Raw genomic sequence first — 27,310 nt, 5'->3', positions numbered from 1 at the left:
CACTTACACCTCGAAAACTAAGAACGGATGAGGCAAGACTAGCACAACAGAACCGCAGGTTCCACGAAACCATGAGAGGCCCGTGCCCTGCTGTCTCACAACAGAAACTCAGCTTTCAGGAACCTTTAAGCAGTCGACACATACCTTCGCCTGGAAGTACACAGCGGGTTCACTTACACAGACCTGACGTGCAATCAGAGGTCACAGGCTGGGGAGATACTAACCAAAAATCGTCAGCTGTTTAATACTGTTTTGTCTGCATGGGGATTAGTCTTAAAATCAGAGCAATGGGGAAGGGAAACTCACAGAAAGTAAAAACGCCCAGAAAAATTTTGGTTCACACACAAATCAGCCAAAGGGGACTCCAAGGTTCCACATACAGAAGAACTTCCTGGAGAACCCGGGACCTGGGAACTGTGGTCAGTGATGGGGAAAGAGTTGGGCTGGTGTCCAAGACAGCATCAGAATCATCCTCACTCTCCTGACCTTGGTCAGGCGGACGTCCACAGCTCTCTAGCCAGCCCTTCCCAATGCGACCAACACAGGAAACTATGACACAGTACATATGACCTGCTGAAACACTGCAGGCACCTGGGAGCATCTGCTTGGGGCTTGGAGAAAAACCCATTACAATTCTTCCATGCTAATGTAATTATGATGGGGAAAAAATACTGACATCGGACAAAACTTCCAAATAACAGGATTTAAACAAATTTTACATTTACATCACCAGAGCACATGCCACCTCTCTGTGGCTCCACAGCAGGGAGCTCCATGTATTCCCAAAGACTGGCTCATGACCAGGTCAGGAGAAAAGGGCTCAAATGTAAATTGGCACCAACAAAAATCTGTACCCTCCAATCTTTTTATGTTAAAATGTCTCTACCCATTCCCACAGGGGTTATTACACCACCTCTGTCTTTCCTCACACCCCTGATTCCAATCCGCCCTCCCCCATCTTCTCCAGAGGCTCAGTATGCATGGAAATTGAAAAAACAGGGTCAAGAAATCTTAATATTTTTTCTAAAATACTGGGATGCTTTCTCTTAACAGCTCTTCCCATAAAGAAGAAAGTACTCAAGGTTTTCCAGAAAGGTGAGAGAGAATATCTCCCTAAGAACCTCTGTCAAGGGTTATTACCAGTATGGCCAAATTACTCACCTGGATGGAAAAGATGGCACAAAACAACTGGGCTTGTCTATTTCTGGTGCACATAAAAAGCAGGCAATCAATTAATTCACACATTAATCACGGCAATTAATATTTTTCAAAATCCACAGTTAGAATTTTCTCAGTGGTCTGTCCGTATGAGCTCTATGTAGACTTTGATTACCGTGTAACAGTGAGATCTGACTGACCAAAAAGAACACTGCAGTACAAAGACATTAAAATATACCGACATTGCTGGAAAAGTCACCTGTTTATGGCCTTCCTACCAGGAGAAACTTTCAAAATTCTCTCCAAGGTGCTTTTTATGTTAATGAGCAATTTCCCACGGGAGGAAGAAGCACTACTATCCTGCATCACCGCCGAGACCTCAGGCAGGGAGGGCCCGTCCACCTGCGCACCAGGAAAAGACCGGAGTGAGTGTAAATGCGCTTCTTCTGTCGTCTCTACAGTGGGGGGGGGGGGGGGGGCCTGGCCTGAGGCTCTGCCGGGCTCGCTCTGATGGTCAGAGGGGCAGGGGAGGGGAAACAGGTACCTACCCCATGGACAAACACTCGGTTAGCGCACGTTCATCTTCAAAAATTCCTGGCTATTTCTTTGCTATATGAATGACTACTACCTATTTTTGTAGATCAGGAAATTGTAAAATACAAATTAAAAAGCTAGGCTTAGCCAGCATACCTTCTGTAACAAAGCTATCTAAATTATGTGAAAACCAACTCCTATTTCTAATTCACTAGAAAGGAATGCTATCGTGAGGCTTTCTCTGATTTCACATATCTGCTATACTAGATGTACCATTCATCTACTTATTTATTTTTGAAGGGGGACTTACATTTCAGTGTGTGCGTAGAGTGACAAGGACATTTAAGCCAAGACTGACCGTCAACGGCAGAGTCAAAACTGGGACATGGATAACTTCTATACAGCAGAACAATTAGACATCCCTTCATCAAAATACTAATGTCGAGAGATCAATTTAATGCCTTACATACAGATGTATGTTTATGGAAATTTTTCAAAGACTTGAATCGTATTTTAACAAAATTCTAAAGTCATAACATTCTTTCTGTAACTGTTAAAAAGAAAAACACTCACAGAAGTAAATTATTTGACAATCTTGATTTAAAGTTGAGATTTTGGCATGAGATCTATCATTCCCACAAATTGAAATGAGTCCGAGAATAGGAAGCATGTCTTCTCATCTCCTTCTTAAAACACTTAAGACAATCTGGTTGTTTTTTTACTTTACATCAAATCCAATGCTATCCTTCATATTTAAATTCTTATGTCTTGACTAGAATGGACAGAAAGATAGACATGTTAATTACAGCACTGAAATAACTGTACTTGTTCCATGTACTGAGTGGAGTCAATCCAGCTTTGCTCTATTATTAAAAAGCAGAAGAAGAGGAAGAAACTATGAGACTGTGAAGTTGGGGTTAAAATCCCCTTGAATTACAGACCTGACAGGTATACCAAACATCTACATGAAATCAGAAGTCACATCATGTTTGAAACTTTACTGTGACTTTTTCATTTTCAAGGAATAGGTTCACATGAAATTTCTCAGCTTAATTTTATTCCCTCACACAGACAGTAAATATCTTGAGTTATAAGAATGAAGTGAGAGAAATTTACCAATCTAAAATCTTCTCGTTTTCTACTTTTATTCCTTTATTTGTGTGCAATGGAGAAACACTAGGTAATTAGGCACTTGGAAATATTAGGACTCTTCACCCGAATATAATCATTTATCTTTGCTGGATGTTTAAGACCAAGGTTCCAGTAAATCCCCCATAATGCTTATTTGCCATTAACTGTGACCATGCGACACAGAAACACAAAAAAATAAGACAAAACAAAACCAAACCCAACCGACCAACTGACCAGAGAAAACCGTCAGCTTCATCATTACAGGAACAACCCAGGGGAATTATGCGGCATATCTATCATTCTTTGTTTTCTGCACAAGAGACTAAAAAATATCAAGGAACCTCAGGGAGAAAATTACAAAAATGTCTGGACATCCCTTGATCAAATCCCAAACTCTCTCCAATTCTTCCTAAAAAGTCCTCTAGTTTATTCACCACAAATGGACAACTCTATACAGAAACCAATAATTAGATCATAACATCACCCTCAAAAATTTTTTTCTTTTGAAAATACAGATATTGCAAAAAAAAAGCACAGCAAGGCCCTGTGTACACATTTCCCAGGTCCCTCCGATGGTCATACCTTACACAGCCACAGCAGCACCACCACCGGAGAGGGTTGTGGTGTCTCCCAGTGATCTACCAGTCCACCCCTGTCTGTCACCGACCTCCCAACCCCTACCATCCATCCATCACTCTGGTAGTCAGGGCCACAGAGCCTGCATGCCGTCAGGCTGCCCGTACGTGGGATGTCCAGGACAGCGATGCCCACAGACACAGGAGTGGGCTGCCGACTGCCCAGGGCTGGCATCAGAAGTGGGGGGAGAGTGAGTGTTGGTGGGCATGGAGCTTCTTGGAGGGAGGACAAAGATATTCTAAAAATAGATTTTGGTGATGGCTACAAAATCCTGTGAATATTCCCCAAAAACACTGATTTGCATACAGTTGACCCTTGATTAACTCAGGGCTTAGGGGAGCTGATCCTCTGCACAGTCGAAACTCTGGGTGTGATTTACAGTCAGCTCCCTGCATCCTGGGTTCCAACCAAACGCAGACTGTGTAGCATACCACGCTTACATGAATAGGCATTTCCCTAAAAATAACAGAACCAAGTACGTAATCCGGAGGCCTAGAGGTAAACGTGCAGCCTGATTCTGAGCTCTTTGTCAGTGGATCAGTCAACAATCAAAGACACGTCAGTGGTGCACTTGGCCTTAGAGCATACCTGGTCCACTCACTGACGGAGCAGTGGTCATGTCACTGTAGGCATCAGGTGATTTCTGAAGTTAGTAACAACTTGGACGTATGACAGAACTGAAATACTTGGTGACACCACACAGACACACGAATAAACTGCTTTATCATATTATATACTGTGTTTAATGACACTTCCAGCCTACTGCCTCAGTTTCCTCTACCCTATAAATCATTCACCTCCCACTTTAAAGCACTTTCTCCCCTCCCCGTGCCTTATCCATGCTGTACTGCCTTCCCCCACCCCCTCATTCAAGGTCCAACTCCTGGTTCACTTTTAAGAGCTTGAAGGGACCTGAATTCCTCAGTCCCAGACTCTGGCTGGGGCCACGGCGCACAGTGGCCATACTGAAACTGGCCTCGGCTCCAGACCCACGCTGGGACCCCGGACCCTCAGCCCTCCTCACACAGGAAGGGGGCTCCTGTGCAAAGTTTTACCATCCATTTTTCAAAACTTTTTCCTCCTCCTTTTCAAGCTGTCTTCCTCCCGGGGCTGTAAGGTACAGAGTGCGTGAGACAAAGAGTACTCCCCGCCCAGAAAGGTGAGTTCACTAAATGGTCATGTTGAACACGTATTTCCAGGGTTTACCTGACCTGTCAGGTGCCATATCACAGGTGAGACAAGTGAAGCCCAACTTGGAATTCTTCTACAGCTGTTTACTTCGTGCTCCACTGCTTAAAATTTACTAAACACCTCATATGTTGTGCTTCACAGTAACAGTATTTTCCTTCAAACAACCACCACCAAAAAACCAAATTCTTCAAAACCGTGAAACCCACCTAAACTTATTTACCCAGGGAAACATTTTGAAATAAATTATGCAAGTAAAACTGGACACCTGACCCCCTTCTCCTAAATCTGTCTCCCCCTCCCCTTCCAAGTGCGCCCTCAGCAACGGAGACCATCTGTTCTCACTCTCACAGGGCAGTGTGCTAGTTCCCAAGTATTTCCCCTAAAAATAACACAGGCTTCCAGCTCCAATGGTCAGAGCGCCTCGCAGGCAACCAGACAAAAGGCTAAGGCACACTGAGAGCACAGGAGGCCCAGGGCTGAGGGGTCGATCTGCTGTGGCTGTTTCCCCCCACGGGCATGGTGCCAGAGGCTGAGAAACCCAGAGAAATGTGGCTGAGAAGCCAGCTGAGCATACGGAAATCTCCCAGACCAGGGAGACAGGACTGGAGTTGGGGTCAGCTGAGCAACAGGACTTGAGGGCCAGGACCCCTGGGGGCAGGGGAGGTAAAGTAAGTTATCCTGCAGGCATCTTCCAAATTTTTAAGCTACTAAAGGCAAAAAGCTAGCCACTGAAAAGCAAAACAGCTTTCAGCAGGTGCCCTGTCCTGAGAAAGCACAGCCTGGACTCTGAGACAGACCGAGGGAGGCTCAGCCAACACCACAGGTCTTCAGCTACCACCTCCAGAGGACAGAAGCCCAAGAGTGGGTGAGACCAGGCCAGAGGGAGCTCTTCCCTGCAACCCACCCTCATGCCAACTCAGAGCACTGCTGCGCTAAGGTGATCTGTCCCATCCACCCTCAGAGGTCACGGAGAACCTCTCTGGAGGAGGGTACAGACACAGCTCAGAGCGGTGGTAGAGTGGGCACCGGTTCACGGCCAACTCTTGGGGACTGCCGACTTCCAGGGCGGAAATATTCCCACTGTGGCCAACGTCAAACTACCAAAAGAACCTCCCTAAGTGTGGAGCTGGGAGGAAATGCAATCATGAGGTGGTGGCATCAGTCACAGGGAATGCAAATCAAACCCACAGTGAGACACCACTGCACACCCACTACGATGGCTCAGAATCAAAAAATAGAAAAGAGAAAGTGCTGGCAAGCATGTGCAGGAACTTCCACTGGTGAGAATGTGAAATATTCCCACTACTGTGGAAAAGAGCTTGGCAGCTCCTCAAAAAGGTAAACCCACCAATCCCACTTCTCAGTATACAGACCCCCCAAAACTGAAACTAGGCGTTCAAACAAAACATCTGCGAGTGTTCACAACTCTACTCACAAGAGCCAAAAGACAGAAACAACCCAAAAGTTCTTCAAAGGATGCATGGGTGGACAAACTGGCTTTACCTATATGATGGAACACCATTCAGCCATAAAGAGAAATGAAGTGTGCTACAGGGTAAAATCTTGAAAACGTTACGCTAAGTGAAATAAGCCAAACACAAAAGGTCGAATATTGTATGATTCCATCTATATGAAATGTCCAGAACAGGTAAAATCATAGAGACAGAAAACAGAGTCGTGGTTGAATGAGCAGGGGGAGGGTGAGGTGGGGAGTGACTGCTAATGGGGACAGGGTTTCTTTCGGGGTGATGAAAGTTTCGGGGACCAGACAGAGGTGATGGTGGCACAACACAGTGAATGCACGAAATGACACTGAATTGTACATTTAAAAATATAAAGTAATAAAAAATAAAAAATTTTACATTTTTTGAATTTTATTGCAATAAACATAAAAGAAAGAAATGAACCAACAAGCCAGGAAAGAATAAGGGAAAAACTCTTAAATGCCTACTGCTAACTGACAGAAGCCAATCTGAACAGGTTGCACACAGTGGAAAAGGCAAAATTATAGGTAGTAAAACTGCTCAGTGGCCGCCCAGAGGTGCGGGCTTGGGAGCGAAACTAGCCTACAAACAAGGAGAGGCTCCCAGTGGAAACGTGGGCTGCAGTTAACACTGTGTCAACACTGTTTCAATAACTGTAACAAACGTACCACACTAATGCTGGATGATAACAACACAAGAAACTGTATGCGGATGGGGTATGGAAACTCTGATTGCTCAGTTTTTCTGTAAGTGACACAAATTGAGAAAATTTGTTGCTGTCCAACTTGCATTAAAAGAAGTACTAAAGGGAGTTTTCCAGGCAGGAGGAAAATGACCGCAGACAAAAACTGGGAAATAGAGGAAGAAAACAAAGACCAAGAAAGAGCATTTCTATTCCTTGTCCCAATTACAGAGATCAGAACCTCTGAAAACAGACACTACTGCCTAACACGACACTCAAGAATGCTGACGCTGTACACCCGAAGGTGGACTTGCTGTCAGGGTGGCCACCAGCCCAGTTCAGGCTGCTCTGTCGGCAGCAATGCTGCCCCCACCCTTACAGGGGCTGGGGCTGCCCGCCCTCTGGGTACCAAGCAGCAGGGGAGAGGGCATGCGGGGAGGAACATGACGCCAGCCCGGCATCACCTCTGGTCCTTGCGTGGCTGTGGGTACCTGCTGAAACCCCTGGCCTTAGTCTCCTCCGCCAGAAAGCAGAAATGATCAAAGTGACCAGATCAGACGATGTCTACTCCCCAGTTTCTTCTTCACCACCATCTAGACAGGAGGGGAGCAGAGGGGCAGATGTCCCAGTCCAGGCTCTACCCAGGACCACGGCAAGCCACGACTGTCTTAAGTCAGCATGGTCTGCGTCCTGTCTGCACAACAAGGGTGACAGGTCTGTTGTGGGGCTTCAGTGACTCCGCTCTGCAGAGCTGTGCAGGCAGACGGTGCAGAGTAAGTAAGCACCGAATGAATTAACCACTTTACTCCAGAGCCAGAGGGTCTGCCCAGGCCCTCTGGCCTGGTATCTGCACACTGCTCCGCTTTCCCACCACCCTTCGCCCGAGCTGATGGAGCCCCGCATGTCTCCGGGCGCTAACCACCATCGCTGACTGCTGTGTGGGTGACTGCCCCTTAAACTCAGCGTTTATAAGACAAATAATCCTCCACCCTTGTCCCTGGGCCTCCAAACTATGCTTCCCATTGAATCATTACTGGAAAATGTCATCATCATGCCCCAAGCAGGTCGCCTGCAGTCACCTTTCACGCCCCCTTCGCTCCCAGTGTGGCCCCATCAGACTCAGGCTCTCCTTCCTCGCACTGGGACCCAGCCACCAGTCTCTGTCCCCTCAGTCCATCTGGATGTCATCGCCAGATTTATCTTCCTACACATCCCTTCTTAAAATTGGGACACACCATTCTTTTAAATATTTTGATGTCTTCCTGGTGCCCTTCAGATCAATCCCAGCTCCCCCGCTCACACAACGCGAGGCTCTGCTCTGTGTGCCTCTCACCTCCCAACACGGACACTTTGGCCCAGGTGGGTCACCTTTCCTCCAACCCTCTCCCCACCACTTGTCTCTCCAAGACCACATGCCAGTTCTCAAGCACTAGGGCTAAGGCAGGAAAAGGGAAGAGTAAGTGTTGAATCCAAGAGGTGACCAATGACAACACACGCCATCACTTCTGTGCCACAAGACAGAAAGAGCACGCTACCGAAATTACACGCGGCTGCAAGGGGAATCTGAGTCCGGGCGTTAAGAGTAGGGGACCATATCTTTCAGAACTGATGAAACAAAGATGAACTGCAATGGCTGTTGTTGAGCCACCCTAACTTCTGCGAATTCCAAGACACAGGGCAGTGCTGCCTGGAAAACAGGTCCACCGAAGGCATCCAAGTCCTAATCCCTGCATGGCAAAACCAGGACTTTGCAGATGTGGTAAATTAAGGATCCTGAGTTGGGGAGATTATCCTGCATTATCTGGGTGGGTCCTAATGCAATTACACTCATCCCTTTAAGAGGGACACATACAGGTGACACGGTGGCAGCAGCTGCCGGCTGTGAGGGTGGAGAGCAGCCCAGGGCCCAGGAAAGCAGCTCCAGAGGCTGGGAAAGGCTTCCAGAGGGAGCAGGGCCCCACTGAAGCCTTGGTTTCATCCACGGGAACCAATTTCAGGCTTTCGCCTCCGGAACTGTAAAAGATAGATCTGTGTTGTTTTAAGCCACCAAGTTTGTGGCACTTTCTCACAGTGGCCCTAGTGCAGGCAGCAAAGAGGGCCCACTGCCTCCCCTCTCCTGCCCCGCTCACCATGGAGACCACCCCCTAGGTAACTCCTTCGAAGGCTGCTCTCCAGGACGCGGCGCTCACGCCTTCACCTCCCCCACGGTGAAACCACCATCGGACTCAAGCTATTAAGCAAAAGCAACACTTTCCAACAGCTACTGGACAGACGTCAAGATCTTCACTACGTGAAAAAATGGACACTGTATCGCTATTTTTGTTTCAGATTATATTTGGGTTTTTGGTTTTAAAAACCCAATTCTCAGACATTAGAAAGTCTTAACAGATTGTATGCATTCACTTGCTAGGCATATACATGTTTACAGCACAAAGGTAATAAATTAATGATCTCAACTACGTGAAGTAACAGCCACGCAGGCCTTATGCAACAAGTTACAAACTGGGTGCAGACAGTCCTAATAAAGCAGGCAGTTGGAAGTTCACTGCTCCAACAGCTCCCTAGGTTTACTGAGCAAACTCAGTGCAAATACTCTGTTAGATGCTGTGGCAGATACAAAAAGTCCTCGTCTTCAAACTCCAGACTCTACATACAATTACGGGACAAAGCAGATCTAACAAAGATGTAAGAAGTTTTCTAAGAAAATAGAAGGTAAGAATATCACTCAGATTAGTAATTTTAGCAATTTGATGCTGGTATCTCAGAATGTGAGTGGCATAATGGAAAACCAGTATGTAATATGTCCTGCAGTGTGACATTCAGGGCATGAAGCACGTTGCACAAGGTTCTCTTCCCATGTTCCCGGGCTCACCTTCTACAGATCCACCTTACTGTGGGAAACCTAAATCATCGCAACCCACAGATGCCAACAGAGGGAAACAACTCCACATCTAAAACAGATTAAATCAAACTGTCACAACAGACCCAGAAACAGGGTGTGCATTTTCAAATCTCCACTTTAGTCACTAACCAACACTTACTCACAAGAGGAAGGAAATGAGTATTAGAATTAAAAAAAATTGTATGACATGATACTGCCAAAATGTAACTGGTTATCAACTGCATCAGGGCAGCTGCTGCAAACAGAACTGAGAACCTGTGTTGTTTAAGGGAGACACAAGGATGAGGGTAATAACGTGGGCTCCTATTTCAGAGATGTACAGAGAGAAAAAGAGAAATTACAAGTGTGAGGAACAACAAAGCAAGATCACAGATAAATTCTTAGCAACAACACAAAATAAACAAACCACAGTGAAACAGAAACAAAGAGAAGCTCAGATTTCATCTGTCCGCCAGCTGAAGTGGGGAGCAGGTGGCAAGGTGAGGAAGAGAAGGACTCAGGCAGCAGGAAGCCAGTGGTAACACAGGGCAAATGAAAGGAAGCATCAGCCACTCAGATCACTCGCCCCAGGGTCCCACTTGCCACCGCTGCTGTCCCAGGCCCGCATCCTCCGGCCTTTCCTCGTTCCAGCCTCAGAACCACAACATGGGGTCAAGTTCATTTCATGCCCATCTAGTGATGAGGAAACTAAGTTCTAAAGGTGTGACTGAGGGATCCAAGTGCCCAGACTCAGGAGAGGCGGGTCTCAGGTAGGAACCCACGTCTTCCAGACCTAGAGCATGTGCCTGAGCAGCAGAGCTGCCACACGTGAGATCGGGACGCAAGGGCAGCCTACTCAGCCGCCAGGAGCACACACCACTCAGTAACCACGGGTGGCCAGGGGACACTACGACACCAGTTGCACAGCTGGTTATTTTCAGACAAGACCAAGGACAATCCAGGGAGCCTTCTCGGCAACCTCCAAACAGCCACCACGACACTGGGCGACATGAAGCCATTACTCCAGTTTACAGTCTTGCTCCTGTTAACCGACTTTCACATCCCAGCACAGCACAGAGGGAAGAAAGTTGTCTGAACAGTGACTCTGCGTGGGGGGAATGCTCTTCTTCTAAAGGTTAGTTACGTAAGAGGGGCTCTGGATAAATCTACTGTGCTTATTTTAACATCACAGTGCTCAAAACACTGTTTTCTAAAGCTAGACTTGTGCTTGTAAAATTATCACCCAACTCTTCTGAGCTCAAAAATAGTTTATATATCCTGGATAGATTTGATAAATAGCTCAAGCAAATACTCTTTCAAAACTTGAAAAGAGCAGAAAATTAAATATCTAAAATTCTAGTTTTCCCTTTCCCCAACACACAGTATCTAACAATCTCATTTTTGGAACTTGTCCACCAGATATAATTTACATAAAGCACAGCACCCCCATAAAATGGATGCTATTGCAATTATCTGTCATATTTCTGAAGAATAGTGACATAATGTCCACAACACAGTGCTTAATGAAGGAGAATACAACACACGCATGAACCCATACCTTCCAAACATACTAAAGACTCAGAAAACCACCAAAATGTTAATAACGGCTATTACTAGTTAGTAGGGTTGCAGGTAACTTTTTCCCTCTTTATTCTTTTCCAAAGCTTGAAATGTTCTACAGTGAGCATGCAGTCTTTTCATACCAGAAAAACTATGTTTTTAAAATCTGTCTAGCCAAAACGTAAGAAATAAAGGAAAACATGACCAAATTCCATTAATAGAAAAATAAGGATACGTTCACTAAGTGAATGGAAAAAAAAAAACTTCAAGTTCAACTTCAATGACATTTTTACAAACAAAAAGAAAACTCAATAAAAAATGTCATATCAGTATTTCCACGTCTGCCACTTCTGCAGTTATCACCAATTCTCCAGTGTTGTCACCAGCTACAAAAATGGAGCTTTTTAAAAAAGGAAATCACTACTGCCGACACAGGGTGCACTTAAGGTGTGTTCCCACTTTGTGTCGATACTTTCATCCAGACATCCTGCTGTGATCCATTAAAAAGACACCAGATACTGAACTACTGGCCTCAGAGGCGTCCACTATGAGTAATCACAGAACTACCTTTCACAAAATACAAAGACAGGATAGCATAAACTTGAATTTACATGCACAGCTACATCTACAAACCCTGGAAAAAAGTTTTAATCCTCATCCACACAATCTTTGTTTTACAATAGACTGATTTAAAGAGTTGAGCTATTATTTTAAATGTACAACATGCTCTAAATATCAATAATTAAAAAAAAAAACAAACCCACCACTTCCCCAGCCGAAAGACCTAATAAAGGTCTCCCTTTCTTTTTCCATATGTAGTTAAGTCTCGAAAACTCTTAGATGCTAAACCATACCTTTCTGAACAAATTTTTTTAGCGTGGTTTATCAGTACAAACAGACAAATTCACAGTAACAACTCCATTCAACATTGGTACAGTTTTTCACCAGCTACTATTATGGTGGTTTGCAATTTATGCATAATGTTTTCAAAATACTTTTTCTTAATTTAACAAAAATGAATATGTATTACTTTAATTTAAAACAACAAAAACTGCCAGTGCATACTATGACTAAAACTAGGATAACACCTAGATTTGTGTTATTACCAGCTAGGAGACTTCTGAGTTGAAGGCCTTGTTTTATTCATTACCTAGAACAAAACAAATACCTAATAACTGTTGGCTGAGTGAAAAGATGAATCAGTAAAGGCTCATTTTTAGTCCCTGTGTATAAGCTGGGCTTGTCCTTAAAATGTGATCTACTCTAGGAAAAATTCACCAAAATAAATGGCTTCCTTTAACAAATTTACAAGAATGTTTTGAATAGTTAAGGAAAAACAAAGAAAGAAAGAAAAACCAGTGAGGGAGAAAAACCATGAGAAAACTTGTGAATAAAACATTTTAAATGGAAAAATGATCCCCTGCAAAAGAAACTACTGACGTTGTTTATGCAAGAACCATGCCCCACCCAGCCCCAGAAGAACACAGGTGACTCAGTGCTTCGGGCACAGTAAGGTCACGAAGAGAAAAGAGGACAGTTTATCTGGGGGATAAGCAGCAGTAACCTGGGCTCTAAGTGCTTTGGCAGCTGAAGCAAGAGAACTCCTGTCCTGCACGGGGGTCTCCACTGTCTGATTTCACGAGCTTGGTGCTGAATCCATCGCAATGCCCCCTCCTCCTGCATCCAAACCCTGAGAGCACAGCCAAGGCCCCATCTGAACATGTCTCCTCCTCACCCCTGGGCCCAGAACCAGTCTGAGCCTTGGTCCAACCTTCCATCGCCCTCCTCACCTCATGCCTCATGATGGCAGAGCCCAGGCACCCCCAGAGTTCCACCCTAGGATATGCCAGATTCCCCAACTCTGCACTTTCATGTCTCTGTTCCTGCTTACTCTTCAACGTCCCTAAGTGTGTCTATGCGTGCCCCTACCACCAACTCCGCCCATCCTCTGCTCTGACCCACCCACCAGGTCTCTTCAGTTGTAGCCCTACCTCCTGTCTACCTGGAAGAGAGCACACACGTGAAGGCAAGGTGACATCTTACACGTCTGCATGCAGTGGTCCTCAGACCTTTAAATGGAGGAAGCATTGTCATGGAAACTAAAGAAGATATGACTTAACAAAACATAATGAAATGCAAAAGACTAAAAATAGTTCATTCTAAAATCATGCTATGATAGAATGTATCTTACATAAAACAAGCCAATCTACAGGATAAATTTCTGAAACACACATTGTAATTACATATTGATACCCTGAATTAAAGATAAGAGTTTAAAACTTATAAAAAACATACACATTTAGGATATTTATATCTTTGATGCACGGTCACATTTCTATTTGTTCGTTTAGCCAACAGAGAGTATCAATGTTTAAAGCAACATTAGGCTTAAGGTAAAAATATTAACTTAGTTACTTTTTTCATTTATAAGCTTCCCTTTTCATTAAATAGTCTTTAAAAGTAAATGCTTCCAAATTTATATTGAAACAATAATTTTTAAAGATTATAACAGCTTTAGCTGGAATTCCATATGGAGGTTTGAACAGCTGTCTTTGTACTATAACTCATCGTTTCACTTCTTATTTTTGGAAGAAATTCAGTGTCTATAATATTTTTTAACAGCATTACTGAGATATAATTCACATGCCATACAGTTCAGGCATTTAAAGTGTACAATTCAATGGTTTTTAATCTATTCACAATATCTGTGATATTATTCAAGAGGAAATGCTGTAATCAACGCAGAAACCATGAAAACCCACAGAGATCAGAGGTTCAGCAGAGGCCTGAGGAGAACACTGAATCACTAGTCAGTTGTTCACAACTGGTTCTTCACAGAATCGAGATCTATATTTTATAAGTATAGTTAATATAACTTAATATAACATATATGAACTTACTATAAATACACTACACATATTTTAAATTAATGTATCTATTTAAATTACTTATAGTTCTATCCTAGCTCGATATTCTATCTTGAAATGTAAAGTGAGGCTACTATTCATCTGAAACAGAAGTATTACTAAAACCAGAACATACAACCTGATGGATGCATGTCCTAAATTTAAATCCATTTTTTAGTTTAAACTAAAAAAACAGGTATTTAGTGTTTTATGTCCACCAGCCATGGGGCATTCAGCTCTAACTTTCTGACGCATTTGGACGACACCCTTTTCCCCTCTGAACTACAGCAGAAGTGGGTATAAATGAGACCAGAGAGCATTTCCGTCCCTTTCACAGGTAGGAGGAGGGTTCTAACATTTTCCCACAGCACATATCGCCCTTGGATCTAGGTGCTAAAGTTGCAACCACAGTTTAAAATAGCTAAACTGTGACTCCTGATTTAGCTACACAAACTGTTTTCTGTTACAAGTCTTCACAAAAATTTTCAAAAGTATAACTCAGTGATTAACACTGAGAATAAAAGTATTTGCCCTTCCTTTACATGAGACCAAAATGTATTCTTTTCTTTCGTTCATTTGGATTTTGGCCTATACATATTAAATTTTGGCTAGAGTTAAATTCTCCCAGACTTCCCAGAAGAACCATGGGAAGAAGAAAACTGTTCCCCAAATAAAGATTGTACATAATAGAAAAAACAGGACAACATGGAAGTTGACTATGCTTTAAATCCCAATCATCAATTCTCAGAGAAACAAAAGATTGACCGTCACTTACGACAGGTCTGGGTCTCCACTCACCAGCAGCCGTAGAATCAGCATTTATTGTCAGAAGTGAGAGCAAGAAAGGGGCAGACACCACACCAAGTTATAATTTTTCATATAAAAAAAAAGCAGTGGGAAAGTCATCCTTACTCATCTCTACAAAAATTCCTCAATACTCTTCACCTATAATCTAATCTTACAGGGCCCGTTAACAAGGGGAGACCACTGGTACAACAGAAAGGCCAGTCCTCAATCCATCAGCTCAAACCTGCCATGCCTTTTCCCTACTGATGGGAAAAAAAGGGAGAATGAGTAATAATGTGGTTTACATTAAAGCTGTAGGACCAAAGTCTTACAGAATTATCACATATTAAGTGATAGCCACTTTTCATAACCTAATAGCCTTAATTTGAAGCAGTACATATATATTTTTTCTCAAAGTATTAAGATCCATTAATCATCTCATTTTACAAAGACAGTATAAATTTTTTACTAAATAAAAAGAAGAAAAGCTGTCAGTAGACATACTCACAAATGGGGTTAGGAAGTGAGTACCACATTGGGCTATGTTTTCCTGTTCCCCCCTGCTAGGAATCATAGCTGTCCATGACACACCATGAAATCTGCACAAATACATCTCATTCAAAGCAAAAAAGCAGCCCAAAGTTCAGAACCCCCAAACCTAAGCACGTACAGTCAAAATCAAAGTACTACTAACATAGAAACCTCCATGGTTCTTGTGCACAGCTTCTTCTATTGTTGATTTGCCCTAGCTACTTCCAGACAGTGTACCTCACTGCTTTTATTATGAAAATAACACATGGGGCCCCAATAAAAACAAACATTAAAAGAACTCGCTCAGCCCCCAGACTCCTAGTGCTATTCTGGGATATGATCACTGTCAAGTTTTCCTGTGAATCCTTACAGAAGTTTTCTAAACAATACAGGCACGTTTGAGTAAACATATGTGTGATATGAGCACAAATACACATTTGAAATAAATAAGTGAAAAATTCTGGAGAAAATACAAATTCCTTACTGTGAGATGAACACCATGTTCATCAGTTTAAGTCACACAGAGGAAAACCCAAGAAAAGACTCTGGCTAATCATCCTTCTGTTTAAAAAAAAAAAAAAAAAAAGAGGAAGAATCTGTCTCGTCCTTCAATATGGCAGCAACTGCACCTGTTAATTTATTATGTTAAAACAGTGTGCATTTCATGACTTTTATAAGCAAATTTGATGTTAGTACCACTGCTCCATAATCAGGTATCTATGCATGTCAGCACCACCAAGTTCTATGAATTTCAACCCTGATAACACCAGCTGTTTTGTTAATGTACTTACTCTGTTTTTAGCTACTTTCTGGAATCATTTAATTTGGTGGAACGGAAGACCACAAGACCCACTTGAGAGCTCTCCTGCTTCCCTAAGTGCACCTCTGTCTTGTCTCTTCCCACCCTGGTTACTTTGAGGTCCCGTTTTCTACACCTTCCTCCTCTTTCCTGCTTCTGGCTGAAAGCTACACCACACTACTTAATGTGATTCTTCCAAATACAACAGCAGGTATTGACAGAACTTTAAATTTCCAAAGTCCCCAACTATTAGATTCTCACTGCACCTGCAGCTTGTCATCACAAGGTAGTATCTAGTAGGTCCTCCTGGAGCTGAGGGGCACCCCTGCCTTCCAACCTCTGCCTGGTGTCACGCACTCAACGCCTTGCTTCAAAAGTGTCTTATGACTGGAAACAGGGATCATATCCAAGCCCTTGTCTCCTCTAAGAGAAAAGGACCCTTCTCAAAGTCACTGACTGGCCACTTTTCCATGAAGCTTACATCAAGCCTAATATGAGCATCCTTTATCTTAGATAAGCACTACTTCGTGTGGTCTGAAACTGACACCAACTTTTGGTTAAAAAGAATGGGGGAGCCAAATGCATTCGTTTTCCATGCTGCATAAATAAATTATGCAGGGAACTGCTTGAGGTAAAAACAATACGATGACTCTTCCTAATAGGGTAACTCTTCCATAACTTCCTCCCCCAGCCCCCTTAATTCACAACGCATTCGAGGTGACCCTGCATAAACGTTACTCAGCTTATGCTACTTCCAAAGAAGTGAAACAAACCTTCAGCTATCGTAACATCAGCAGATCTTTCAAGGAACCCCCACTGCTCTTCAACAGTGTCAGAAACAACCGAGAAACGGCTGAGGCTTCTCAGGAAGGGAGGAAAAACGCCCTTTCCCCCCACCACTGGCTGCCTTCTCCGCAGGGGAGGGAACACGTCCAGGCCGGCCGGGGAAGCCGGCGGCCCCGAGCCCACATTCCAGAGGCAGGAGTCACGGCCTCTGCACGGGGAGGCCTGGCGACGTGGCCAAGGCAGGACAGCGCGGAGCGCGCCTCACCTGTGCGGGCCTCACCTGCGCCGCCCTGCTCGGACCCGCGCGGTGGAGGGAAGGTGCCTTTTCCAAGAGGGACGGCGGGCAGAGGGCGACCCCGGCGGGTGGGCCGCGCGACGGCGGCGAGGACTCCTGACTTACACAGCACTCAGGACCCCGACGCCGACCCCGGCGGGGCTGCCGGCTGAGCTCAGGACGCCCCGACGTGGGCGGGTGGGCTGGGGCAGGCGGGGACCCCCCCCGACCTGGGCGGGGTCAGGGTCGGGGCCGGCGGGGATCCCTGACCCGGGAGGGGCAGTGGCGGGCGGGTAGGCGGGGTCGGAGAGGTGGCGGACCGGGAACCCCCGACCACGGCGGAGCCGTGTCGGGAGGGGTCAGGGGCGGGGCGGGGTGCGCGGCGCCCACTCACCCAGGCGGGCAGGTCGCAGGCGCGCACCCCCAGGCGCACGGAGCGCTCCTCGTCCTCCAGCAGCGCCAGCGCGCGGCACAGGCGGGTGGCCTTGAGGCCGCGGCTCCGGCGGCACCACACGAGCAGCCCGAGTGCCAGCAGCACCCAGCTGAAGCTCAGGCCCAGGTAGCCGAGCGCGTACACCGGCAGCAGCAGCGCGAAGCTGCGCGCCAGCTGTGCCAGCAGCCCGGCCACGTCCACGCTCAGCGCCGCACCGGGAGGCTCGTCCCCGGCAGCGCCGGCCGCCGGGCCCGGAGCCCGGGCGCCGCTCATCGCCCCGCCGCGCAGCGATCCCGCGGGTCCCGGCCGACGCGCCTCAGCCAGCGCGCCAGCGCCCCTCTGAGGGGACCGTACTGCCGCCCCGCCCGCGGCGCCGCGTGACGTCAGCACGCAGGGCGGGGCGGCGGCGCCGCGGGGCCCGGGCCGCGGCTGGGCGTGACCCTTTGCCTGGGCACCGCCCAACGCGGGGTGCGCAGGGGCCAGCGTGTGACGTCATCCCACCGCCGCGGCGGGAGTGGGCGGTGCCGCTGTGTGGCGTCATCTAGGGTGGGCGGGGCCGGCGTGGGTGGCACCTCACAGGACAGGGAAAGCGCCCCTGAGGTGGGATGGGCGTGGCCGCCGTGCTGTCGCGCTGGCTGGCGGAGTGCCCCTGAGCCACGGTGGGCGGGGCCGCTGTATGTCATCCCGCGGGGTGGGCGTTGCCTCCGTGACGTCTTCGTGTGGGCGGGCCCCAGGGGGGGAGGGGAGGTGGGGAGGGGTGGGGTGGGTTACCTGGTGCTGGTGTCCGCCTAGCGGCGTGGGGACGGTGCTGGCTCCTGGGCCCCGGTTCCTGCGGGGTTAGCGTGAAAGGAGGGGCGCACTGTCCTGCGATTGTGCTGTATTTGCCAAATTTTTGAAAGTTACTGTTTCGGGTACTTCTTTTTTTTAGATCAATCCCAGTTTTTTTTTAATATATATTTACAGAAGTACTGTCAGTTTACAATGTTGTGGCAATATCTGGTGCACAGCACAATACTTCAGTCACATAGGAACATACATACATTCGTTCACATGTTCTTTTTCACTGTAGGTTACAAGATACTGACTATGGTTCCCTGTGCTATACAAGATGAACTTGTTTACCTATTTTATATTTATTAGTATCTGCAAATTTCGAGCTCTCAATTTATCCCTTCCCACCCCCTTCCCTCCCTGGTAACCATAAGTTTGTTTGCTATGTCTGTGAGTTTGTTTCTGTTTTGTAAATAAGTTCGTCTTTTTTTTTTTTAAGATTCCACATATGTTTCAGGTACTTTTAAGATATTAAAAAACATAGGTTCTGTGGGCCGTAAAGCCTGGTGTGCGTTTCCAGGCATGTGGAAAGCCCGCAGCACCCAGAACCCCCAGCCGTCTTGGAGACATGAAAATACGACCGCTAGGCTCCTGAGTGCTCGCTCGCCTGGATGTGCCCTAGGTGCGGGGCTGCTGAACCTGCCCTCCAGGTGCACACGGCAGCTTCTCCCGCAGGTGCTGGCACCTGCCCGAGACTTCCCAGAAGCATAGACAGCTCTCCATCACTGGTTTCCGGCAAAGTAGCCAGTAATTGTATTTGTTCTGTAGTCTACTTAAAGCCAAACAGTTGCAGAGGACAGTCTAGGTAAGTGTTTATAAGTATATTTAGTGAGTTCCAGGGATATTTTAATTCAGTTTATAACAAGAGGGCTAGTTCTCCACCCCCAAATACTCTTCAAGTCTTTGTGTTGCTGGCAGCCTTGAATGATCACCTTCAGGAGAGCAGGGATTACTGGAGAGAAATGTAGCTTGCGTATGTGTTTTTAAGTTCTTGATGGACGTGTTCATGTCACGTGGCCCTTCTCTGCCATATTGTTTGGATTCTGGAAAATGACAAGACAACTATGCAGTAGTTGCAGGGGTAGAGCCTGGCATTTACAGGAGAAAACTGTTATGTCCCACAGGCCAGTTTGCTGTGCAGACAAAAGAGAAAAAGCCTGTTAAGTTGAAGAAGAACTACAGCTAAAGACTAACTGCAGTCACAGCCCTGTTAGACGCAGCCAGCAAAAGACTTACTGCTCGCATGAACCTTTGGGTGTGGGAAGCATTTGCATGCATTGGTAGCTTTGCCAAAGTCTCATTAGTAATTCAACTAGGCTCTAAGACCATGAGGACAAGAAACATATTTATTATGTCCGTTATCACATCTTCAGTACAGCACAGTGCCTGGCACAGCAGGTGCTGAATACATAAACCATGCCTCCCCTCCCCCATTTGAGTCTGTACATAGTGTGCACATGTGTGCGTGTGTGTGTGTGGCTATGCAGATAAATATGTATCAGATAAACTCTAGGGGCTAGAACACTCAACTTTGAGCGAGGGCACTAAACCTCAAGCAAGCGAAGGAAGTGGTTTTCCTTTTCTTGCTCTTCCCCAAATTACATTATGTAAGTTGTAAATACGTAAATTGGTGCCTCTCATCCCTTTTCAGGCAGCAACTTGATGCTCTAATGCCACCTTTCACTCAAGACCGAATCACAACGCAAAAAAAGTAATTGCCTTGTTAACACAGGAAGGAGCATGAGCCTTTCTGTCATGTGATCCTTCCTCTAAAGAGCTGTTGAATCACATCCTATGGATAAAGACTTGGGTGAACACATGTCCCAGGAGAAGTCCTGTGTGTCTGTGATGAAGCCTTTGACCTGGGGGCCTGGGGATGTCAGGTACACCCAAGAGACAGGCCCGTGTTACGCCCCAGTCAGCCTCAAGCCTCTGCCGCCTTTGTGACCCCACTGAACTTCTGGCCACTTCCCACAAGGCAGAACCCATCTCCCTGCACCGAGTCAAACGCCAGGCCCAGCCCAGCTCTTGGGGGTTTTGCCAGCATTTTACTCTGTACCCCAAATCTCCTGTGGCCTCTTTGTGTTACTCTTTCCTTACCTTCTGCATAGATGATTCTCCAATGAAAGGCCTCGCTTTCCCAGAAGAGAGATGAGCATCAGTGTGAGTGTTCTGGTCAGAAGAATGAAGTTTCAGCCTCTGCACTAGGCCTGTCCAGTTTCAGAGAAGAGTGCTGCCTTCCGTTTAAGTTCAACCTGTTCTGCTTTGTCTTGGATTCCCCTCCCACCTGGGACTGGGGACCTGTCAGCTATTCCATCCACCCCTCCCCCTTCCCTCTTCCCTATCCACCCCCCAACCTCTGCCCAGGTGTCATTGCAGAGGGTGGGGGCACAGTCTGCTTCTCTGCTTTTATGCTGCTGTCAACTGAAAAAAAAAAAAAAAAAAAAAAAAAAAAAGCACAGCGTGAGAGCTGTGTGTTAAATTTTATTTTAGGCAAAATGAGGACTCTACCCTGGGAGACAGGGTCTCAGGTGGTTCTGAGGCTGCTCCAAAATGCAGGGGAGGTGAGTGCACGTGGTCCTGGTGAGGCTGGGGAGACATGCGGTCAGCACACGTTTAGGCAGCACACATGCTGCTAGTCCCAAGGAGCAGGTGTCCCCGTTAATGATTTCAGTGCTTTTCCAGATATGAAGAGACACAAGAATTTGGGCTCATAAAATCTTCTGAAAATCTCTATCTGTAGGCCTGTTCTGCCAGCTTTCCCAGAGCACAGCATTCCTGATCTCTGCCTGGAGCTCCTCTTAGGGGGTGTTGAAGGTCAGTGGCTGCAGTGGCTCCTGACATAATTCTTGTAGAGGCAGATGATCAGCGAGAATTTTTAGGAGGCAAGCAGACTCATTTTGCCCAAACTCGTGCAGACTCCTGGTCCTGGGCTTCTGAGATGCTTCTTAAGTGACACCACCACACACTCTTCATCTGAGCCACCCAAGCAGGTCTCTGTTCTGTACGTCTGTAGGGATTAGAAAAGGCTTGGTCCTTTATGGCTTGCTAAGCTTATTATAGAATTTTCTGAGTTGATTGTTATCCCTTAAATTAAGCCTGCTTTAAAATCTCCTTGGAGACCTTCCCTCCCTGGCACGGAGGACACAGTAGTGGGCCTAGCACTAGTGACTAGTCAGCCTGGTTGTACTTGCAAATAGACACACACACAGTGAACATAATGAAATCAGGTTTCTTGCCATTGGTGGGCTCATAAGCATGGAAAGGGAGAAGCTAGAAAGAGCTGTGAAGTGTTGTATTGGAATTGGAGGGAGTATAAACGAGTGTGTTTTGATGTATGTGCACAGATGGACAGACAAGTAGTTCCCGATCTTACTTCTAAATACCATTCCCCAGTGATGGGAAGCAGGATCTCTGGAGAAATAGTTGACTTCTGGGCTAGAGCGGGGAAATTACAGGATGAGCCTCAAGTATTTTTTGTGCCAGAGAGTAAGAAAATGCTCCAAGAGTCACATGACATCAAAGAACACTGGAGACAATGAGAGGGGCACCCAATGATTAAGCCGGGGATCATTTGAGCAGCAAAATCAAGGGCAATATTAGCAGATTACAGCCCAGTGAGTAAAGCAGGATCCGTGAGTCCTTACGGATGTCAGTGAATGAGTGAGCCAAGAGTGCCCGGGAAATGTGATGGAAACAAAACCTCCATTTAGCGGTCGTCGCAGTGCCAGGTGAGTGATCAGTGGAGGCCAAGGATGGCAGGGGGAGGTTTTAACACCTGCTACAAGGGACATATCAATCACAAAGGGAAAAGCCGGCAGTCAGGACCCAGCTACCTGTTGCCAGTGGCGGGTGGGGGGAACCAGGTTAGTTTTTGAGACCTGATTCTTTGTGCTGAGAGGAGCCCAGCAGCATTTCTGGGGCACTTCTGCCAGGAAGTTGGATCCATGTGTGGCTGGGAACTCACGCAGAGATGCGGTGTTAGGAACCCCCTGTTTTTTTACTGAGAAACTGAAGTTTCTCCAGGTCCCAGGAGACTGAATGCAATGTAAAACTGCATGCAGTGTAAGTTCCTGAGTGTTTGGGGGACAGTCTGTGGATTAGACAGCAGAGTTGGTTGCTGTTTACTTCTTGACTGGGAGGGTTGTGGAGCCGAGGCGGTCCTTGTCTGGGGGAAACAGGTGCTGGACTGTTTCAGGGTGATAGGTAACCATATCTGAAGCTCTTTGTCAAGTGACTCAGAAGACGACTAATGTAAGTGTGTGCACGTAGACGGTAAAGGACAGACAGGTTACAGGCTAGTGGGAGCAGGCAAGTTGGTGAGGCTGACAGTGGAGGTCCGGGTGATGGAGACAAAGGAGTTCTTTGTACTCAAATAGTTACCTAAACGTGAAATTATTTCCAAACTTATTTCTAAAAGTCCCTATTTCTATCAAATGACCAATTTAAATGCAGATTTGATTAATTCCCCTCCCTGCTTATGAACTGTAGTTTACTTTGCTTCTACCGTGCACTTAAAGCTCCTGTGCACTGCCAACAGAGCTCCTCTCCCTCCTGGGGTCTGGGGTCCGGGGTCCGGGGCCGGGGGTCTGTGCCTGGCTGTCCCGCTGCTGTGCACGCTCAGCACACCGTGCCATGGTCTCTCTCCGTTGCAAAACTCCTGAGCATCTTTCAGAGCCCAGTTTGTGTGTCTCCTCCTCTGGGAAGCCTTTTGTGGTGGTGAGTTAATCCTGTCTGCACCTCATGCTCGTCTCTACGATGCAACTTATCCACTGATACAGCTCAGCCCTCAGGAGCCCCTGAGGCAGCTCCGTGCCCGTGAGGGGCGCCTGATGTTCATGGGGGAGGTCTCAATTACCTGGTACATAGTAGAGTTCCCCGCGGAAGCCACGCACTGAGTCGCAGGCCCCACTTCAGTGTTTGCCGATGATGAAGATGCTGTCTGCACAGCCTCGCTGGGTCCTCTGCTCGGGCCTAGTAACGCAAGGCAGGTGTTGGCTGAACTATGGTCTCCTTGGGGACGTCACCTGACATCTTCTCCCAGGCTCATTGAGCCTGTAGGACTCAGGTCCCAGTTTTTGTAGGTGGACATCAGGGGTCCCCCTCAGCTGTCTCCACGTGGCCCCTTCTGTCATGGCCGTTTGCTTTCTCCTCTCCCAGGACTGCAGCAGTGACTTTCTGACATGTCACCTCCTTTTAATGTTAGTTAGGCCCATTCAGGATAATCTCCCTCTGACTTAGGTCATCAGTAGGCTATTCATGGACTGTAGTTCAATCACATTCACAGGTCTGCTCACACTGGAGGAGAGTGGACCGCGGGAGACCGTGGACTTGAGGGGCACTGGGGTTCTCCACCACAGTCTCCCTGTGAGTTGAGATAAGAAAGACGTGTTGATGGGCTCTCTGAAATTCCAGAAAGGGCTCCAATTCCTTTCACACGATAACAGAATCAAGATAATTTATGAATTTACAAATGAAGGCTATGATTGTGGTACCCCACCCATTTCCACCTTCTCTAAATGCTTATAATTCAGATGATGGTAGCAATAGTAATAAAAAAAAAAGCATTCATAACGAACATTTATTAAGTGTTCAGTCTGCACTAGGCACAAAGTGCTCGGGACTTGACAGAATTACTCCTTTAATCCTCTCAGTCCCCACAGAGCAGGTACCTGGTAATTCCCACCTTCACCGGGGAGCTCACAGAAGCACGGGGCAGTAAAACAAGCTGCTAGTGACGGGAGCTCAGACACACAGACTCCTCACCAGGTTTTAGGTTTTGTGTCACACCCACACTCTACAGTGACACTATCCTTATGTGGCTTTTGTAACAAAGTTGTTTATTACGGCGGGGGGTCGGAGGGAAGTTTTGTTTTTATCACAACCTGCAACTGTGCAGGTTTACAGTCTAGTGAGGAAGTTGGACATTTTTAAATTACAGGGAAGAGGATACGGGGGACTGTGACAAACCAATCGGATGCCGACGGAGCAGTGGAGGCTCCGGGGTGAGCAGGGCTGAAGCTGGTGGAGAGAAAGGGACAGGACCCCCAGCAGAGGAGCACCCGCACAAAGCCCACCAAGCCTCCCGCCTTGTCTCTGGGCTTCGGGAGTTCCCCAGCTGCCCAGCCGTCTGCCAGAAACACAGCCTCCTCTCCCATGTGAAGAACATCACTGCCCAACCTAACTCTTCAAACCTGCACACCATGCCATTCAAGGCCCTTTACAAATTGGCCCTGTCCCCTTTCCAGCCTTCCCACCCACCGCATGCCCCCCACCCCCACTCACACACCCTCTGCTGTAGTCCTGCACTGCCCATAGGGAAGGTACTGGCCACGTGGGGCTCTGAGCACTGGAAATGGGGCTCATCTGAACTGAGATGTGCTGTCAGGATAAAGTACATACTGGATTTCAAGGAGAGCACAAAAAAGTATACAACAACTCAATATTTTAAATATATTTTATGTGACAAAATGATAACATTTTGTGTATATTTAGTTAAGTACAATATATGATTAAATTTGATTTAATCTGTGTCTTTTCACTTTAAAAAGTGTGGCTACCAGATAATTTGTAATCAGCCCTGTGGGTCGCATTGTATTTCTGCTGGACAGCACTGTTATAGACACAGCTATCCCATTTCCTGAACCCTCCAGACCCTCCCTCCTCCCTCGGACTTGCACCCATATTCCTTTTCCCCTAAAATGCTGTGTCTCTCTGCCTGGTGGGTGATTTTTGTTTCAAGGTCCACCTGAAGTGAGGCCCTTCCCGACCTCATTCCTTTCTTCCAGACAGAGCCTGTCACTTCCCACTCACTGCATCTTACGAGGAGCCCTCACACTCACATTCTGCCACAGCGGTTCACACACATCTCCCTCCAGGCAGTTGTGAGGGCTAGAGGTCCAGGCAGCGTTCATGGAGCTGTCTCCAGCACTCTACCAGTCCCCATGTCCTCAGATGAATAGAGGTGATAAAGGGATATCACAAGGTAAAATGTGACAGGCAAATGAGCTACTTAGAAAAGAATTGTTTTAAGAAGTCTGAGGAGAGAAAGATTTTTTCACTTCCTCCATTGACATTTATTTGGCCAATATGGTGGGGATGGTGAGGAGAAGGAGACAGCATTTGCAAAGCCCTGTGAATATGGTGCATTTGGGGAACTGGGTGAGAGCCAGGTGGGGACAAGCAGGGAGTGACGCAAGAGTCACCTGCTGGACTGCTACCTGCAAGGGAGGAGGATAGGCTGGTAGGGGCTGGAGTGGAAGAAAAACAGAATCAAGACACAGGGATGTTGACTAGAGCTTGAGACTGCACTGGGGAGGGGAGGGAGAGGGTTCAGGTCATGCCAGCAGCGTCCGCTTGTGACTTGCTCTAATACTGCGGCTGGTGACTTTATCCTTACAGTCAACAGTCTGAAGCTTTTCCAGTATCAGTTGTTTTCAGCTGACAAAGAGTGAGACAGTGGTTAAGAGAATGGACTCTGGCATCAGACCATCCACCACCCTAGCTGTGTGAGCTTAGGCAACTGAATTAATCTTTCTTGGCCTCGGCCTCCTCATCTGGAAAACAGCAACAAGCCTACCTCACAGGACCGCTGTAAGAATTAAACGAATTACCAAGTGGAAAGTGTTAGTGTGGTGCCTCCTTTGGGAGCAGTCCCTAAATTAATAGTAGCTATCACTGAAATTACCTTTCATAACCCCCTTTCCTGTTTGCGTCCTTCCTAAGTGCTGCTGAGTGAAAATGAAAAAGGTAGTAGTGCAGAGGCCAATTAAATACAAAGGCTTGTTGGATCTGTGTTTAATTTCTCTAAGGCAAGGAGCTGAGTAAATGGCTTTTACGTCCGGAGCAAAGCAGACAGATGCATAAACCGTAAACTGGTTCCTAATAGTATGTGACTCAACAACACAACGTCTGCAAAATGTGCATCTACAGAAAAACCGTGATATCAAAGTCAGAGACCCCTGATAACACACTCCCTGGCTGCTCCTTAGCGCAGGACTTGACAGCCTCCCCCTCCCGGTCTGTCTCCCCTTCTTCCACCCCCCCCCCCAACGTCAAGTGCACTCTTCAAGGAACATTGACAGTCTGCAGAAACAGAGCTAAGTGTCAGTTACAACGCGCATCACCCTACTGGGACCCACACCTCTTTAGTCTTGGGTTGGCTTTTAAACTTCAAACAAACACGGTTGTGGTAAAAATAAACCTGAGAGGCATAATGTGTCTCAGTATTTCAGTCCTCTGTCTCTTGTTTTGTATAAAACCTGAATCTTTAAATAGTGACTGTTTCAAATACTGTTGAGTCCCACCAACCTCGCAGGGCGTGTTCCGTCAAACACGAGGGAAAGTGGGCGGAAGCTCACTCCGCCGCCGCCGGGCCCGCGGCCGCGCTTCAGCTTCCCCGCTGCAGCTGCGGTGCTGCCGGCGGCCCGCGGGCCCGGCCCAGCTCCGTCCCCGCATCTAGAGTCACCGACAGGGGGGAGACCCCGCGCCCTCAGGACGCCCGGAACCAAACACCATGGGCAGGACTCCCTTCCGCGCCCCTCCCTCTGGGCCCCGCGGGAGTCCCGGGGCTGCGGCTGCTCGGCGCTCCGCTGCCCCGCCTGTCGGTTGCTAGGAGGCGGGGGGGCGCAGGCGCGCTGGGGGACACCGCGGGGCATGTCGGGCAGGCGGTCGCTCGGCGCTCCGCTGCCCCGCCTGCCGGTTGCCG

The 27,310-nt window shown here is 47.1% G+C and overlaps 1 protein-coding gene and 1 long non-coding RNA gene across 5 annotated transcripts in view; both read right to left on the bottom strand.

The window, feature by feature from the left end:
- ESYT2 (extended synaptotagmin 2) overlaps positions 1–18,142 on the bottom strand; it is a 70,965-nt gene extending 52,823 nt beyond the window's left edge. For 2 of the 3 annotated variants that reach the window (XM_074366626.1, XM_074366627.1), the window contains exon 1: positions 17,734–18,142. In XM_074366626.1, coding sequence (XP_074222727.1) covers positions 17,734–18,045 — 312 coding nt within the window. In that variant the 5' untranslated portion in view covers positions 18,046–18,142. The remainder of the gene's footprint in view (positions 1–17,733) is intronic. The other variant, XM_074366628.1, reaches the window with a different exon arrangement.
- A 2,932-nt stretch (positions 18,143–21,074) lies between these two features.
- Positions 21,075–27,238, bottom strand: LOC141578092 (uncharacterized). Of its 2 annotated transcripts, none has more exons than XR_012507962.1 (2): positions 26,914–27,238; positions 21,075–23,968 (listed from the first exon to the last, which is right to left on the bottom strand). It is a non-coding gene; the product is annotated as an uncharacterized LOC141578092 (long non-coding RNA). The 2 variants fall into 2 exon arrangements; XR_012507961.1 differs by lacking the exon at positions 21,075–23,968 and adding an exon at positions 25,892–26,043.
- Positions 27,239–27,310: the final 72 nt, after the last annotated feature.

Source organism: Camelus bactrianus, chromosome 7 (assembly GCF_048773025.1).
Source record: "Camelus bactrianus isolate YW-2024 breed Bactrian camel chromosome 7, ASM4877302v1, whole genome shotgun sequence".
NCBI lineage: Eukaryota > Metazoa > Chordata > Mammalia > Artiodactyla > Camelidae > Camelus > Camelus bactrianus.
This window is presented reverse-complemented; position numbering and strand designations above follow the sequence as displayed.